Consider the following 19,592-nt stretch of genomic DNA (forward strand, 5'->3'; position numbering starts at 1 on the left):
GATGCCATCTGTTCATGCCTCTAATCTTTCTCAGGACTCTCATATCTGCGGTCTCTAGTCTTTGGTCAAGTGTTTTACTTCTGACCCAGCTCTCAGATCCATAAGTTAAAATTGGTTTGAACACAGTTTTGTATACAGCTAATTTAGTGTTCCGACTAATTTCTTTCTTATTCCATATGTATTTATTCAATTGACTTCCCACGATACCCGCTTTGCTGATTCTGTTGTCTATTTCTATATTTAGTTTACCATCTTCAGTAAAAATTGTGCCTAAGTAGCTGAAATGTTTTACTTGTTCCACAGGTTCTCCATTCACAACACAGTTGACATTTTGAATGATTCTGCCTATTTTCATTGTCTTTGTCTTTTTATTGCTGACCTTCATACCATATCTATTACAACAGCTATTCAATTTAGTCAGAGAATCTTGCAGACTTGTAGCAGATTTATTTAGAAGTATAACATCATCCGCATAAAGTAAAGAGCTGACATTAACATCTCCAATTTTGATATCAGGTTTAATACCACATTCCTTCATAATGTGATCCATATAGATAATGAATAACAGAGGGGATAATGTACATCCTTGTCTCACACCAGATTTAACATTAAACCATCTTCCTGTACTTCCTTCAATTCTAACTGCTGACTCACAACTCAAATAAAGACTAAGTATTGCTTGATATAATGCCCCATTGACACCATATAACTGCAGCGTATTGAATAGCTTCTCTCTTGGCACCTTGTCATATGCCTTTTCCAAATCGACAAACCTTAAATACAGATCTTTGTTATATTCCCATGCTTTCTCGACTATTTGTCGTAAAGTGAAGATCTGATCCTGACAGCCTCTATTTGGCCTGAATCCAGCTTGTTCTTCACCAAGCTTTTCTTCCACAATTCTTCTCAACAATGTTTCTCAAGTATACTTGCATAGATCTTGCCAGGAACACTCAGTAGGGAAATACCTCTGTAATTCTCACATTCAGTTTTATTTCCCTTTTTATATATGGGTACTATGAGAGCTCTACTCCAATCATCGGGAATTCGTCCCTCTGTCCAGGCTTTCTGAACTATGCAGTGCAGCCACTGTAAGACTCTTATACCACCATACTTCAGCATTTCTGGTCGAATATCATCTACTCCTGCTGCCTTTCCACATTTCAAGCCTTTGATGGCTTTTTCTACTTCAAGTATGGATATGTATTCCTGACTGCATGCCTGGTCAGTGTTTTTTACCACTGTGCTGTCATCACTGCTTGTTTCATTTAGCAGTTTTTCAAAGTAATTACTCCATACTTCAAGGATATCTTTTTCTCCTGTTTTCATTTCACCTTTATCATCTCTAATTCCTTTTACAGCACTCTTTCCTCCATTCCTAAGCTTCTTCAACAACCTCCAGAATATTTTGCCACCTTCTTGATATTTATTTTCTATATTCTTGCCAAAGTCCTCCCATGACTTTTGTTTAGCTAGTTTTACACACTGTTTAGCTTTCTTACATGTGTCTCTATATTCTGTAAGAGTAAAAGCTGACTTATTTGCCAGGAACTTTTGATATGCTTTCTTCTTTTTCTTCACTGCCTCTTTAACTTCCTGTGTCCACCAGGGAGCTCTGATTTTTTTATCCTTGCACACAACCTTACCACATGCCTCTCTGGCAGAATCAATCAATGTTTCCTTCAGAGTTTGCCACTGAATCTCTAAGGTTTGGTTCCTGTTCTCAAACTCTTTCATTTTCTTTTCAATAATATTTCTGTATTTTAGTCTACAGTTCACATCTGAGAGCTGCTCAACTTTTATTCGCTTTAAAACTTTCTTACATGTTATTCTTTTCAATATGAAATTCAATTTTATCCTGCTCAAGACTAAATAGTGATCACTTCCAATTTCAAATCCTCTGTACACTCTGGTGTCCTGCACCAGGGAGAAAACATCACTATCAACAATAACATAGTCAATGAGACTTTTCTTATTCCTAGCCTCTTCTCTCCATGTGAATTTGTGCACATTTTTATGTTGGAACATGGTGTTAGTAATAACCAGTCCATGTCCTGAGCAGAAATCCAACAGATATTTGCCATTATTATTAGCTTTGCTCTTTTCTCCAAATTTTCCCAAAATATTTTTGTATGTCTCACAATCATTTCCTACTCTACTATTTAGATCCCCAACAAGGACCAACTTTTCCTTTTTCATTGTGTCAGTTGCTTTTTCTAAAGCCTCAAAAAATTCCTCCACTTCTACCTTAGTAGAACCTTCTGTGGGACCATAGGCACAAATAAGTCTCATTGTCCAGTTCCCCATTCTCATATTTGCCCACATTACTCTACTTGACACTGACTGCCATTCAAGAAGATTAGCCTCGTATTTTGTGTTGAATACTATGGCTACTCCTTCTTTTCCTTGATTGTCATTGCCTGAATATAACATTTTGTATTTATTGCTCAGAAAGATCTCACCAGTTTTGGTCTTTTTTGTTTCAGTCACCCCTATTATGTCGATCTGGTACTTATCTAATTCCTCAGCTAGCTCCATTTCTTTGCCATTCAGGCTTCTTACATTGATAGTACCTATCTTTAACTCTGGTGATGTTGAGTTGGGGTTTGTTTTCAGATTTGTTCCAGTAGCTGACTTTTCACTGTTCGCCCTGGTTCCCTGGCGAAAACAACGGGGGCCTTGTTTAACCGGGCGACGCCCCAGCCGGCATGAAATTTTGTCATGTTGTACCATCATTTTTTATTTTGGTTTAACCAATAAGAATACAATTTGGTCGGCTAAATCCCAAATTGCCAGCCCATCCTCGTTCGTTCAGTATCAAAGTAGATACCCAACAGGGTGCACCACGAGAAGGTGAGGATTGGACATTAGGTCAGAAGCCCTGGTCGGTTCTCTGCATTCCTTTAAAGGCTATGTGGAGGTCTCCTCTCAGTTATACAGCTTTGACCCTTAAGCACCCCATTTTTGGATGTTGGCTATTTAAATGCACTATGAATGTATCCAATGTTTCTGGGTCAGGTGACCAAATAGTCAGCACATCATCAACATAGCGCAGCCAAAGCATTGGTTTGAGAGTGGCTGTATTGATAGATAGCTAGCTTTTCCAAGTGCTCTATGTAGAAGTTGGCTGGGGGGGGGGCATTGCTGTCCCATCTAACTGTTTACATATTCTCCCTTTCCATGTAAAATAACCTGCATGTACTGTTAATTTAAAAAGTTTAATACATCAGGGAGAAAGTGTGACTTTAGTAAATCAAGGGTTTCAATTAATAGTACATCTGAGTAGTGAGGTGATATCAAAACTTACCATTATGTCTGAACTTTTTAAGATATGGTTTTCTAAAATACTTTTTAGGTGGACAGAAATTTTAACAAAGGAGGGAGAATTGTTTGTGAGAGTGGCTAATAGCATAGCTAAATGTCCAGCAAGTTTGTATGTGAGAGTGTCTATACTATCCACAATAGGGCGTAACAGTGTACCTTGTTTGTGAATTTTTGGTACTCCATTGGTGTTTTAATGTGGAAGGGCTTCAGTTTGTTAACTATTTCTTTAGGCCAGGAAGGGATTTTTTTCAATAATTTGTACACCTTATTCTTTTGCAAGTTGGTGGGATCCCAATCTACAATTTTGTATGTTGACTGATCTTGTAGAAGTGTGCATTTTGCTTTCATATTCTGCTGAAATCTTTGTCTGCTTTGGTTATAACAACGTGTTATTATTGTATAGCTCTTTTAGAACCATGATTTCCTAATGTGGGATATCGTTTTTGGGAGGCTTAGAATGGATTTGGATGTTGGCCACATCTAAACTAATGTTATTGGCTGTTACTGGAGGTAGGTAGTATATTCCCCATTCAACAGAAGCCATTATTTTGGCTTTTGGAACTTGCTTGGGAGTAACGGCAAAATTGTGTCCTCGACTTAATGCACTCGTGGCTTCTTCGGTTAAGGTTAACGATGATAAATCCACAACAACATGATCTTGTTGTAAACGACCACAGTTACCAGTTGGCCAGTAGCAGAAGAATTTTTTCTTGAATTTCATTGCAATTCTGCATCCCAACTCATTAGCCATTCCTAAAAACAGATATCGTCCATGCATTCTTGTTGACATTATACAGAACTGGCAAACTATCCATTCTAAACCCTTTAAAACATCAAAGCTTGGAGCTTTTTCCAATAACCAACAACTTCTATTTGTCACTTCCTGACATGTTACAGCACAACACAGTAAGGTGATCCATTTTTTTTTTTAAACCTGACAGCACTGCAAATTTATACCTCAGGGAACTGTCTGGTGTGGCATGGTAAAACAGACCTGTTTCATCAGCATCACGGATTTCACCAGGACTAAACTTCTGCAGCAATTCGGATAGTTTAGTTGATTTCCACTGTTCAGCACTCACAGTATCAACACTGTCCTTCTCACCATGAATTTTATTTCATGTCTGGTTTTCCATCATGATAACCAACCATGTGTAGCTTTAAAGCTCATATGGCCAGCTTTGTAGCTAACTCTTCCAATTTGGTTTTTAACATTTGACCATTAACAAATCTCATCCAGTTACAATAGAAAACCATTGATTGAGAGCTTCCTCAACATCTGAACTTCTCACTTCCATTTTTTGGGGATTTTCCCTGTTGTCCATTGTGCAATGCACATTTTTCTCACAATTTGTCCTGCTGGCCTAACAAACGTGCAATTGTAGATTTTGGAACACTGGTTATCTCTGCCAGCCGACAATGACTAGTGTTAGATGGTTGGCTTTTTATTTTGTCAAGGCCATTTAATCTGCTAACATTAGATCTTTCCTTTGCATCTTGACAGGGACCTTATAATAAATAAATAAAAAATTAAATCACTACACTGTTTGTTACACTTTTTACTAAAAAATTAACACCCCTGTTTCAATCAAAAACACACTACCTAGCAGTCACTGTAAGTAGAATTGCTACGCTGTAAAAATATACACATCCTCTCTACTCTGTATCCCGGTGTTGAATGAAACAACATCTCTATGCAACTCATCTACAGCAACTGTCTCAATAAAGCAGCAAGCTGGCTCAAATAAGCGGAGCAACTTTGGGTTATATTGTGCAATTGTTTCCATTTATCAATGTTTATCCGAAATAAATAGCTGCCCTGATTAATCAGAATCTACTGTATACATCAAAAGTTCATTTGTGTGTAATATAGCATCTGTATCTTAATATATAACTGTTTTCATGTGTAATTAGTAACAAGTTATATCTGCAATTATCAGAGTATGCTATATTTCTGTGTTAAATTTATTCTGTCCTATTAATTCTAATTACAACTAGATACAACTTTAACTGGTGACTATAACAGTTGATATTTGTTAAATTACTTCCTATTAACTGTTTTAAAGTATCTTTTACATATTAAGCAGTTCATCACCACCACAATCAAAATCCTGATATGTGGCCTCGAGTGGTGTACAGGACATTCTAAGATGGTACTACATGAAAATTTATATTGTCACCAACTTTCTATCAAGTTTCCCAGTTTGCAAAATTACAATATGATTATAAATTCAAGTAAAACAAATATAATGAACATTGGAAGACAGGATATTGAGTAGATTCATTTTTCTCAACGTTTTCTTTCAATAAGCAGAACCGTTTAACTTTAATAATTATATTTGAAATGAATAGATTTATCAAAAATCCATCATATTTAAACAATTCAACTTATGCAAATTTTCACTTTGCATGGATACCTTTGAAAGCACAAATTAACTGCATAAGTCAAGAACCTAATGGTTTATTACATAAGCAAAGTGGATATTATATCCAACATTATTTCAAAGCCAAATGTTTGTAGAAACCATGAAAATTTTGTAAGTTGACCTGAGGTTTATGAGAATACAATCCTTGGTATTCTCCGAGATGCCTTAGCTTGGACTCCTTAAAATGAGCACTGCCCAAGCATCCATATATTCACCTTTTACTAGTTCATTTGATAAAGGTTTCGCTGGCCTGACAGCTGTTTTGAACTGGTTGGTTCTCTTCAGAGACCAGGCAGAAACCTTAAGAAAGCGAAAACTCTCCTTCGGTACTAAGAAATCGAGATGTCAGAGAAATGTATTTTTCATAAGTGAACTCTATCAAATGGACTAATAAAAGGTGAATATAAGGACACTTGGGCAGCACTCATGTCTTTTAAGTAGTCCAAACTTAGGCAACTGAGAGACCGAAGATTGTATTCTCGCAAGCTCTCAGGTCAACTTATGAAAATTTCATAGTTTCTACAAACATTCAGCTTTGAAATAATGTTGGATTTAATATCCAATTTGTATACGTAATTTTACATTGCCAAAATCAAGTCTTTTGGCTCTTTCTTTAGTAATTAAATAACTACTCTCTTTATTTTCTATGTTCTTACCAAAGTTTTTCCCCATGACTTTTATTTAGCTAGTTTCAGAGTGCTTCACTCTTAAATTTTTCTTAGTATTCTCTTGAAGCACAAGATGACAAAAATCTGTTTTGATCTACTGATTTCATCTATCTGGTGATAGATTTCTTGCTTGATCAGTTACTGATGATGATGATACATCAATAACAGTACTGACAAAACATAATTTTGTCAGTACTGTTGCAGAGAGTGATAATTTCTCTTAAGACAGTACTTTTTGAGAAATTTTTTAAATGCCATCTTTACTGTCTGAATATTATTACTCTCTCATTTTGGAGAGTGTAATAATATTCAACAGCAAAGACGTGTTCTGATTTCTATGGAAAAAGAAAAATCAAAACATACACCTTAGTTAAAGCAACTTCTACAGTTTATCTCTTGTTGGTATAAAGAAGAAATATGACATTCAGAATAAAAATGTTAAGCTAATAACTATCAAAAGAAAAAGAATGCAAGCATTAAAAACAAACAGTTAATTTCTGATTAACTTACCCATTCTTCTGGAATCATTAAAATCTGGTTCTGGTTCAACATAGGGTTTTAGTTCCTCATCTTCATAGCCAATATTCATCCATTTATCCTTCATTATAGTCTATTGAGTAAAATTATGACTGAAAATGTTGGAAATGACTGAAAAAATTCACAATTTTTATAATAATAAAAAAAATTTTACAGTTCCATTTTGTTACATCAATACTGCCAATCAATCTGTTCTATCCATAACACATATTTTTAATTTCTCCTTTGTCTGATAATCTTATAGTAATGTAGATTACTATATCCATTAACACAATATCTATCATACAATTCCTTTAACCAATTCACTTTTGGAGTGCTCACAACCACCTCTAGCAATCCATTCCACTTATTCACCAAGTAAAAAACCTAATCTGCACACCCTTAACTAACCACACTCTTAGACAACTTCCAAATGTGATCCCTTGTCTTCTCCCTACTTCCCATGTATTTAAAAATTTCATCTGTGTCAATCTTATAAAATCCCTTTAGTAACTTATAAGTTTCTATCATATCCCTTCTCCTCTGCTTGTCGGCTAAATTGAGGGTATGTGAATTGCAGAGTTTAGCCAACAAGCAGAGGAGAGGGAATATGATAGAAACTTATAAGTTACTAAAGGAATTTTATAAGATTGACACAGATAAAATTTTTAAATACATGGGAAGTAGGGAGAAGACAAGGGATCGCACTTGGAAGTTGTCTAAGAGTGTGGTTAGTAAGGATGTGCAGACTAGGTTTTTTACTTGGAGAATGGTAAATGAGTGGAATGGATTGCCAGAGGTAGTTGTGAGCACTCCAACAGTAAATTGGTTTAAGGAATTGTATGATAGATATTCCTCAAACAGGCTTTTGAGGAATCCACAAAAGCCTAACCATTAAAATCCTAAAATTTGACTATGATGGTAGATGGTATTTTCATCATCTGGCAGGTTCAAATGGCCTACACTTTAGTGTAAACTTCATAACAGCACTTCGGTATAGACAACACCAAGAGAAGAAAAAAATAAAATTAATTTATTGAACTTACTAATATTTTGCTGGTTTTCTATCCAGTTTCTTCAGAGTACAAAATTACAACTACGATAAGCACACAGCAATCAACTAAATCACTGTAGAAACAATTCAAATTGTAACCGAAAAACAAACTAATGTCCTAACAAGGCACCCTCTATGGGCTTGATAACCACCATAAAGTTAATTTGGAAAAGTCAGGCTATCTGGCCTCAGAATGAATGCCATCCAAATGTCTGGCAAATTAATGCAGCCATACTTGCAGTTGGGGGGGGGGGGGGAGAAGATGTGTTTCATGGTTGGTGCTCATTCTAAAAATAGTCTCTCTTTCAGATGTATAATGACTTCTATGTAATACTGATGTCTTCTTCTTCCATTTAAATCCTATATGAAAGAGTATCCTGAGTATGGCCTGCCAGTACCAACTAGCCAGACAGATGATCACAGATTTGTGTTCTTCAGGGCTAATGTTTACTGATTTATCAGTCTGTCTAAAGTAGGCCAAACTGTAGGCACAAGGAACTTTATACACTCCAGAATATGCAAAAGGATGAAGTTGATCCTCAGAAGAATGAATGAGGATAGTTAGCTGAAGTGTCACAGTTGTAATTTTGTAGTCTGACAATACCAGATATAAAACCAGCAAAATATTCAATATTCAAAAACATTCAATAAATTTCTTTTTTCTTCTCTTGGTGTTGTTTATATCTAGAAGCACTATTCTGAATAACTAGAAACACTTAAGCCTTTCTACATATATGCTTTAGTATAAAGTTTATTCTTAAACTAAACAACAGAACATTAGCTTTTCTTTCCTAGAAGCCTCTGAAAAAAGGAAAAAAAAAAAAAAAATAATTATACAACAAACCCATCAATACTAACAGATTCCTTCCATGTTTCTTTTCACTGTTATCCATTGCAGAGAGTAGGAATAATCAAACCTAAGGGAGAGAGAAAGCATACTAGCAACACAAAGTAAAGAATTAAAGAACTGTAATACCCCACCCACTCTTTTCTCTTAATAGATAAGGTGATGTGAGATGACGAACAAGCTTTTGCACATTCCCCCCCCATCCTCAAGATATTGACAAAAAGACTTCAAAAGTGCAGTCACCCTTCCTTAAACCCAGCAGTGTTACAAACAAAATTTCTTGAATTCTCTGAATCCATGGCATAAAAGTAACTTTCACTCCACTATACAAGATCTATAGATTCTTACAGCCTCTGAAATCTCATCCTTCAAGTAGCCAGTTCCTACAAGATTCAGTTTATGTGGCATTTGTAATGTTGGTAACAAACCCCAAATACCCCCCCCCCTGCGTTCGATCAGCTTTGGCTTAAAATTCCTCTACCAAAACTAACCTGACTTTTCATATGCTTTCTCTGCTGCTCTCCAAACTCCTTTAACCAATTAACCCCTTAAACTCTCTCTCTCTAAAGTTAGACTTTCTACAGGTAAAATACCCTAATGGCAAAGTCATCTTTCTTGGGGACTTCAAGATCCACAAGTCAAATTGGCTTCCCTTCTCAAGTTTCACCAATCAAGCAGGCAGGCAGGGATGCTGAGGTGTTTGCCATTAGCAATACCTATCACAATTATCAATCTTTCTACCAGAATACCTGACAACACCCTCCACAATTTGCCAATACACTTGATCTCTTCTTAACAAGCTCCCCTTCTAAGTATACTGTGAATATCAGTCTCCTCTCGGTAACTCTGATCACAACCTCATACAAGTCTTTTTTGTCACAGAACAACCTTCACCCACCAGTTCTCAGTCTCATGTCCTTGGCACTATATCTGCCAAATGGAATGATCTCTGTGACTTCTATTCCTTTTAACCATGGTCTTAATACTGTTTCAGTTCTTCTACTCCAAACACTAAGACCTGTTTGGACTGAATAACAGTAATCATCCTCACAAGAATGAAGGCCTTCTTTCCTTATTCCACTCCAAATTCACAGCCACCATAAACCATGGTTCTCAAAAACAGTGTGCCAATGTAGTAAAAGAAAAAATCTCCACATACTACAAAAGACCAAAACTCCAGCTACTCACTCCACACAGCTCTCAACAACTGTTAAAGAATTATCACTAAATCGAACTTTGAAAAGGCCAAATGCTGCAAACTCTCTCTCTCTCCTGCATAAATGGCAATTGCTCTTGGTCCCTTGCCAAGAGAGCAACTGGGTGCAATTTTTGCCCAACCAGACTTCCATCACTCTTACATCCAGATGGTACTATACTCATCTCACCTAAAGACAAGGCCAACTTACTGACAATTGCTCTTATCTTCCGATTCTTTCACTGGTGACCTGGATAAAGTTTCTTCCACAGCACCAAGAACTGCTCTCACTCTCCATGTCACACACAGTCTTTTGCTGCCAGAAAAATCAGAAGACTCCTTAATAATTTGAACATAAATAACACACATGATCCTGATGGTATCCCACCTATTATCTTAAAAACGTGTGACTTAGAACTGAACTAACACCTATCTTGTATTGCCTCTTCAATCTATCCTGTTCAACTGGCATTTATCCTACAACATGGAAACAGCCCCACATCCAGCCCATTCCCAAAGAAAGGTGATAAAAGTCAACCAACTCTTGAACTACCTAAAGACCTACCAAATAATCAAAGACCAGCAGTATGGATTCCACCACTTACAATCTATAGCTGCTCTTGCTTTCACCACCCACCTCTGGACTCAAGCTATAGAAAAATTCTGAGAAATACTTGTAGATGGCCTCAACATTTCAAAGACATCTGATCAAGTTCCACAAAGGGGCATGCTCAGCAAACTGCCATCCTATGGTCTGCTTCCACACTCTGCAACTGGATCAACTTTCTCACTGGTCACTCAGTATGTGTCATAGTGGATGGTTTTCTCTCTTCAGATTTCCCCACTAATGTAGGAGTACCCCAGGGTTCTGTTTTTTCACCCACTCTCTTCCTCTTGTATATAAATGACCTGCTTTCACAAACTTCCACAAATGAATGAATTTAATGAAATTTGATATTTAGAATGAAATGATAGTAATAATTCTGGTCTACTTCGGTGAAACCTAGCATTTAAGATCTATACTAAAACTTTGCATTTGAATTTTGATGGTAACTAGATCACTGTTACTGACAGACATTGTTTACACTGCATATATATCCAACATGCCCTGTTTTCAACTTTTGCAATAATGAATGATATCACTACATAATAAAGGTATTATGAAATGTGCCTTTTTATAATTGTCTCTAATCAGTTCACACTTATTAAGGTTTTAATAATGAAGTATTATTCCACTGCTTTATGTGTCTTACTTTTCTGTTATCAACTTTTTACTTAAAACTGAATATTTTATAACTGTTATTGACTTCCTAGAAAAATAATATATATACATGAATGTATAGTTAATGCACTTATTCAGACTGAGTTCTAGAAAACGACCTTAATCTGCTTAATACTTCAGCAGCCCAAGGTGCTAAATATTTTCATTACAGGTTTTGTAAAAAAATAAGAAATATACAAATGTGACATATCTATCAAACTAACGAAGATATAATATGCAAAATGAAAACAAACAATATTTAACCAAGAGGAAAGAAAAAGAGCATTGCAATACATTTATAAGGTGTAACCGAAATATTCAGGGAATTTGACCATAATTTTTTTTTTTTTTAAATTACCTTAATTCTTGGTTTCTACCAACCCCTTTGAAATATTTCCCTTAGGCATGTATACAGCAATCCCAGCAGATTTTCCATGGTCATGCATCCCTGGAAGTACCTCCTATGATTCTGCCTAGATCTCAATCATGCAAAAATAACCCAAAACTCTTTTTTAGCTGGAATTTCATCTTGGAGATGAAAAAATTGCAGGGGGTGAGGCAGGGTGAATAGGGATGGGGAAATGAATATAGTGTTTTTGGAAGCCAGGAACAGTTGAACAATGAGTCATGGAGGAGAACCTAGTCAGTCTTCCACTTGGCCTAGACATTTGTGCTGACTATTACTCTCCCTTAGCCACTTCAAAACCTCACGGTAAAACTTGCCATTGATAGTTTGACTGAAGGTGAAGGAATTCATTGTGGGTAATGCCTTGGATGTCAGGGGAAAAAAAAGGATCAACACTGACTTGACACTGCTGTGAACTAAATATATGTTCTCAGCTGCAGTGAATTTGGAAACTTCCAAATGCTTCCTTAAGCATTTGGTCAGCTTTTGTAGCAGTTTCTTTCTTTCTTTCTTTTTTTTTTTTTTAGATTGAAACAAAATTTGATGCAGATTCTTGGAGAAAAAGAAAATTGATGAACCACTAAAACATGACATTACAAAAACGCATGTAAACCAAGAATGCAGCCTTTACTTGCTGGCATATTGATTCACGAAGGATACTGTACACCCCTTATAGCAGCAGAAGGCTGTACTACAACTGGTCCCCCCCCCACACACACACATCCAACTTTTGGGTAGCACCTCATATCATTTAATAGGCATCAGCAAAGACATTAATTATTAAATTTCATTGTTTGCAGTTTTCCGGCCAGATGTTTGCAGGTTAAGTGAGAAACCTAATCACCACTTATAACATGTGACTCCAAAGAATTCAATTCTAAATTAAAAATTACGAACGGTAGGTTTGTAACTGGGGATAATGAAATATGCTGTATGGATTATGTGTATTGCCCATTTATCAAAATCTGTGTGATTACATTCCAAAATCTTAGGTTAGCAGTATTAAAATTTAATGTTTATAAAGTGAATATAACATTAAATTACAAAATTTAAAATATAGCAACTTACTTCTAATGAAGCCCTTTTTCCTGGATTCAAAACCAAAAATTTTTTTAAGAGATTTTCACAATCTGTAGACATATAAAAAGGTATCCTGTATTTTCCACGTAATACACGCTCCCTTAATTCCTGCAAAATGCACATCAAATATTAGTTTCCAGTGATCAGAGTAATGAAACAAACAATATCAAATGGTAACTGAATTTAGTCAGCATCATATGAAGAATTAAAATTTCAGGAGACAAAAATAAAGGAATCAAATCCTTTGGTGGAGTCATAGCTATGTAAAATCCATTAGCATAAGACCTTGTATTCCCAGCAAAGAAGTTTAATTAAAAGTAAAAAGTAGATTCAAATATTTTGGATTCAGGAATGAATAACTGAAAATTCAAAAACAACAATTCTTATGTGCATTGAGAATGGTAGCATTTTTTTCCTGTGTAGTCTTGAGAGCACCAGATTAAAATTTATTATACTATTAGGGGAGAAGGAATACTATGCCATGGCACCTTTATTAATAGTGTACATGTCATGTGGATGCAGACTAGTACCTACTATTTTATTGGCACTAGTTTTCCAAGATTATTTCTCATATTTTTGGCATATAAAGTCAGTTCCTCATTGACATTGAAATTTGGACAAAGAAGTTCAGCACTTACTTTAAAAAGATGCTCAATCATATAAGTTCTTCTACACAGAAGCTTAGTATTATGATCCTAGTACTAGTGTTAACAATTCTGTGTTATGCAAGAGCAGACTTGTGACATTTATTTAGTTCAATGCAAGATTGGTGTTCAAAAATATATTTTGTGATGGAGTGGCCAATTTGCACAAAATAGGATAAGCTGCAGTTATGGAGAATTGATAGAACTCTAGGTAGCAATAGCAGTTGCAGTTTATGTTAAAAAATGTTCAATTTTCTTGACCATAAAAGCTCTGGAATGACTTCTAATGGGATTATTGATCAAGTACATATAATAAACAACTATGTTATACCAACTAGTTTCACCAACTAAGGCTGTTGGCATCTTCAAGGTACATAACTGATGTAAGGCACTAAAAAGTAAAAAACTGTTACAAACTATAATCATCATCATCATCATCAACTTCCTGCCATGTACCCTCAAGGAGTGTACAGGATATGACAGTACTACATGAAAAAATTACATCATTACTAACTTCCTATCTACAATTTTCCTCCAAATCAGTCTGTTACTTGTCAAGACTCCAACATTATCAGATTTTATATTTCTATCGTCTAAGGCACTTTGTACCGTATCAATCCACCTATATCTTGGTCTTCCTCTGGGTCGTTTTCCTGCCAACCTGGCAGAGAACACTTGTTTTGCTAAACTTTCCTCTCCCATTCTATTTAAGTGATCACACCACCTGAGATTAGCTCTGCTAATGCATTCCTGGATGCTGACAATGTCAAGTTCTTTCCTAATATCCTCATTTTTAATATGATATTGCCATTGATGCCATCTGTTCACGCCTATAATCTTTCTCAGGACTCTCATATCTGTGGTCTCTAGTCTTTGGTCAAGTGTTTTACTTCTGACCCAGCTCTCAGATCCATAAGTTAAAACTGGTTTGAACACTGTCTTGTATACAGCTAATTTAGTGTTCCGACTAATTTCTCTCTTATTCCATATGAATTTATTCAATTGACTTCCCACCATACCAGCTTTGCTGATTCTGCTGTCTATTTCTATATTTAATTTACCATCTTCACTAAAAATCGTGCCTAAGTAGCTGAAATGTTTTACTTGTCCCACAGGTTCTCCATTGACATTTTCAATGATTCTGCCTATTTTCATTGTCTTTGTCTTTTTATTGCTGACCTTCATACCATATCTATTACAACAACTATTCAATTTAGTCAGAGAATCTTGCAGACTTGTAGCAGATTTATTTAGAAGTATAACATCATCCGCATAAAGCAAAGAGCTGACATTAACATCTCCAATTTTGATATCAGGTTTAATACCACTTTCCTTCATAATGTGATCCATATAGATAATGAATAACAGAGGGGATAATGTACATCCTTGTCTCACACCAGATTTAACATTAAACCATCTTCCTGTACTTCCTTCAATTCTAACTGCTGACTTACAACTCAAATAAAGACTAAGTATTGCTTGATATAATGCCCCATTGACACCATATAACTGCAGCGTATTGAATAGCTTCTCTCTTGGCACCTTATCATATGCCTTTTCCAAATCGACAAAGCTTAAATACAGATCTTTGTTATATTCCCATGCTTTCTCCACTATTTGTCGTAAAGTGAAGATCTGATCTTGACAGCCTATATTTGGCCTGAATCCAGCTTGTTCTTCACTAAGCTTTTCTTCCACAATTCTTCTCAACCGTTTCTCAAGTATACTTGCATAGATCTTGCCAGGAACACTCAGTAGGGAAATACCTCTGTAATTCTCACATTCAGTTTTATTTCACTTTTTATATATGGGTACTATGAGAGCTCTACTCCAATCATCGGGAATTCGTCCCTCTGTCCAGGCTTTCTGAACTATGCAGTGCAGCCACCACTGTAAGACTCTTATACCACCATACTTCAGCATTTCTGGTCGAATATCATCTACTCCTGCTGCCTTTCCACATTTCAAGCCTTTGATGGCTTTTTCTACTTCAAGTATGGATATGTATTCCTGACTGCATGCCTGGTCAGTGTTTTTTTATCACTGTGCTGTCATCACTTCTTGTTTCATTTAGCAGTTTTTCAAAGTAATTACTCCATACTTCAAGGATATCTTTTTTTCCTGTTTTCATGTCACCTTTATCATCTCTAACTCCTTTTACAGCACTCTTTCCTCCATTCCTAAGTTTCTTCAACAACCTCCAGAATATTTTGCCACCTTCTTGATATTTATTTTCTATATTCTTGCCAAAGTCCTCCCATGACTTTTGTTTGAACTATAATCAACCGATTCCAATTATATTAGACAAAGAACAGAGCGGGTACAATACATGCATAGAGCATGCATGATCTCACTTGTTGTTATTTAGGAACATTCTATAGTTGGCACTGTAATTCAGTTCTGGTGAGTTAAGAGATCTAATAAGGGTCTTACAGATCGCGGGCAAGATTGGTCCTTGGTTCCTATTAAGGTTTTGTATACAGCGGGCAACTGCTGTGGCTCCTTTAAAAATTCGGGAGCGGAAGTCCTCCCCTATGTAAGGAATTGTGCTTCTGTCCCACTCTATGATATGGTTCGTTCTTGAGAAATGAAAAGCTAACCCCGATTTTTCTTCTTTGTTATTATTTAAACCTACAGAAATGATTAGGCAATTCTTAAGATCTCCAAAAGATAGCCAGCCTTTCTTCAAATATGCTGGAGTTTACAACATACCCTGCTTGTGCAGCTTGAATTACATCGGCCAGACTTCAAGGAGCCTTGAAATTAGGCAAAAAGAGCACATTGGCGACATCAATAATAACAGAAAAGAAAAATCGGGGTTACCTTTTCATTTCTCAAGAACGAACCATATCATAGAGTGGGACAGAAGCACAATTCCTTACATAGAGGAGGACTTCCGCTCCCGAATTTTTAAAGGAGCCACAGCAGTTGCCCGCTGTATACAAAACCTTAATAGGAACCAGGAACCAAGGACTAATCTTGCCCATGATCTGGAAGACCCTTATTAGTTCTCTTAACTCACTAGAAATGAATTACAGTGCCAACTATAGAACATTCCTAAATAACAACAAGTGAGATCATGCACACTCTATGCACGTATTGTACGTGCTCTGTTCTTTGTTATGTACCCTGAAGATGCCAACAGCCTTAGTTGGTGAAACTAGTTGGTATAACATAGTTGTTTATTATATGTACTTGATCAATATAGTCCCATTAGAAGTCATTCCAGTTGCAGTTTATTTTGGACTTGATTTGGTCAATAGGTTTATACATGACTGAAAGATTGAATTTCTTCAGGATACAAGTAACATGTTCAGAGGTTCCCTGAATACAAAGGAATAGATATCTCATGAGAGTCATCTCTTCTTGTAGAGTTGGGACTACAATGGTTGATGATTTTGTTCATAATTCTTGGGTTGTTGCCATTTGGAGAAGGTTTTTCTTCTTGGTGGAGATTTCCTTTTGCAAAGATATAGCTGAAAAACAGATTGTGTGAGCTTTTGATAGTAATGATTTGCTAATACCATATTTCTGCAAAGGATGGTGAGCTGATGTCTTATGGATACAGTAACCAGAAAAAGGTTTGCAGTTGACAGAAGTGGTGAGTGAACTTTATCTCATTTTTATAAGAACATCAAGAAAGGATAAAAGTTTCCTCCTTCAAATCCCTTATATCCTTGTATCAACGACAATAATACAAATGAGGCTAAAAAAATAATTTTTTTAAAAATATTTTTTTATCTACACATCTTTTACAATTATTCCTTTGAATTCTAATAGTGCAATCATATACAAGGGAGGTCTGAAAAGTTCTCGACCTTGACCATAGATGGCAACACTATCGGCAAGATATTTTTTTTCTAAGTTGGTACATCTGTCATAAGCATCCATGTGAAATTGCAAATCATTCTATCGAGTAGTTTTTGTTTGATACAGCTGTCTGAAGCAAAAGTGTTATCTGTATCCCTTCAAATGAATAAAAAATTTTTATGAAAGAAGATTTAACACCAAATGAAATTCATTTGAAGTTCATAAAAGTTTATGAGTACTCTTCTCCTTCATTTTCAACAATTAAGAAATGGGCTGCCAAGTTTAAACATGGCTGTACCAGCCTTGAAGATGTTCCACATGAAGGAAGTCCAAAAAGTGTAACAACACCAGAAATCATTGATCAAGTGCATGATATAGTATTGGATGACCACCGAGTCAAACTGCGTGAAATTGCTGAGACTATAGGTATTTCAAAAGAACACATAGGATATATTTTGCATGAAGAATTGCAAATGAAAAAGCTTTGCGCTTGCTCACAGCAGATCAAAAACACACTCACATGAAACTCTCTGAAGAGTGCTTAGAGCATTTTAACAAGAATAAAACTGATTTTGTGTGTCGATTTATTACTGTGGATGAGACTTGGATTCACCATTACACACCAGAATCCAAACAGCAGAGTAGACGAAAAAATTCGTGAGAAAAGATGTGGTTTGCAGGAAAAAAAATCGTCTTTCATCAGGACAATGCACCTGCCCACAAAGGTGTTTTGGCAATGGGAAAATGAAGAGATCTGCACTATGAATTGTTGGAACATCCACTCTATTCCCCAGATTTGGCTCCCTCTGACTTCTATCTCTTCTCTTCCCAAAACTAAAACTTTTCCTTGCTAGTCAGCGTTTTTCTTAGAATCAAGAGGTGATTGCGGCTGTAGAGGGGTATTTTGCAAATCTTACTGAGAACCACTACAGGGACGGGATAATGGCGCTGGAGCATCGCTGGAATAAATGTATTAGTCTTAAGGGAGATTATGTTGAAAAATAAAAATAATTTTGAAATTATAAATTCATTTTTCATTGTTAGGCTGAGAACTTTTTAGACCACCCTCGTACTTATACTGTAATCAAGACACAAGCTAGTATACACATGCTTTGACTTATTGTGATTCATGCTTTGAATACAGTTAACGGCCTGTCTCCAAGATAAGGTCCACATAATGTTGGATGAAATATATTGGAGTTATTGAATAAAATTCCATAAATTTCTTGTTACACGTATAAGCCATGAAGTTTTGCATGTTCTCTCCATGTGAAATGTATAAATCTATAATGGATCATATTAACAATGACTAATCTGTGCATGCCCTAAGAAGAAATTTAACAAGAAATAATCAAAAGGATGGAGCTAATAATAATGGAAGTGCTTTATATTTTCGATTATTATTAGCCCTATTATTACTATATATTTCTATTATGTAACCGAGACACAAGCTAGTATACACATGCTTTAGGACTCATTGTGATTTATGTTTTGAATATAGCTAACAGTCTGTCTCTCTGATAATGTCCACATAACATTGGATGAAATATGTTGGAGTTATTGAATAAAATTACATGTGTAACAAAAAATATATAGAAGATGTGTAGTTCTGCATGTTCCCTCCATGTGAATTTATGCATATTTTTATGATAGATCATATTAATAATGACTAATCTGTGCATGTCCTAAGAAATAATCAAACGGATGAAACTAATAATAATGGAAGAACTATGTGCTTTCTATTATTATTAGCCCCGTCCTTTCATCTGAATTTTTCCAAACATTCTTTAACCAGTTTTACTTTTTTTTTTTAAATTTCTTTTTCTCTCTAATGAAAGAATTCCAATTCTTCTCTGTTAGAATCTACTGTGGATTATAAGCACAAATAAATGTTACTGTCCAATTTCCTATTATGAAAATCTGCCCACATCATTCTACTTGAAATTGACACATTCAAAAAGTTTATCTTCATATTTCATGTAAAAACACTTTTCTGATCACCATTGTCTGAATATGATTATTATTTAGAAGAATGTTATCTTTTTACATGTTATTTTACATGTTAAATTGCTGTTACTGAACCATGTAACATGCTGTTACATGGTTCAGTAACAGCAATTATGATGCTTTTCTCTAATTTCTCTGCTTCAATTTCGCTAATTCTTACACACACTGATAGTGCCTACCAAAAGTTCTGATGAAGTTACTTCATTAGCTGACTTTACTGTTTTGCTCCCAATTTTATCAACAAAAAACAGTCATATCTAATGTTACACTATCATAATATATATGAAGTTTAAGATGGTACAGGATATAATTTGTTCAGCTTAATCCCAAAGTGTAAACCCATCCTAGTTAGTT

At 35.6% G+C, this 19,592-nt stretch overlaps 1 protein-coding gene across 7 annotated transcripts in view; it reads right to left on the reverse strand.

Annotated features, from left to right (window-relative positions):
• The window catches only part of LOC150097746 (MAP/microtubule affinity-regulating kinase 3-like), a 297,798-nt gene that overhangs the window by 172,718 nt on the left and 105,488 nt on the right, over positions 1–19,592 (reverse strand). For all 7 annotated transcript variants that reach the window (XM_090407471.1, XM_090407465.1, XM_090407466.1 and 4 more), the window contains exons 11-12: positions 12,766–12,885; positions 6,929–7,028 (exon numbers count right to left, since the gene is read on the reverse strand). In XM_090407471.1, coding sequence (XP_090263597.1) covers positions 6,929–7,028; positions 12,766–12,885 — 220 coding nt within the window. The remainder of the gene's footprint in view (positions 1–6,928; positions 7,029–12,765; positions 12,886–19,592) is intronic.

The sequence above is a fragment of the Typopeltis vanoorti genome, chromosome 17 (assembly GCF_054136105.1).
Source record: "Typopeltis vanoorti isolate ZY-2024b chromosome 17, IOZ_Tvanoo_1.0, whole genome shotgun sequence".
Taxonomy (NCBI): domain Eukaryota; kingdom Metazoa; phylum Arthropoda; class Arachnida; order Uropygi; family Thelyphonidae; genus Typopeltis; species Typopeltis vanoorti.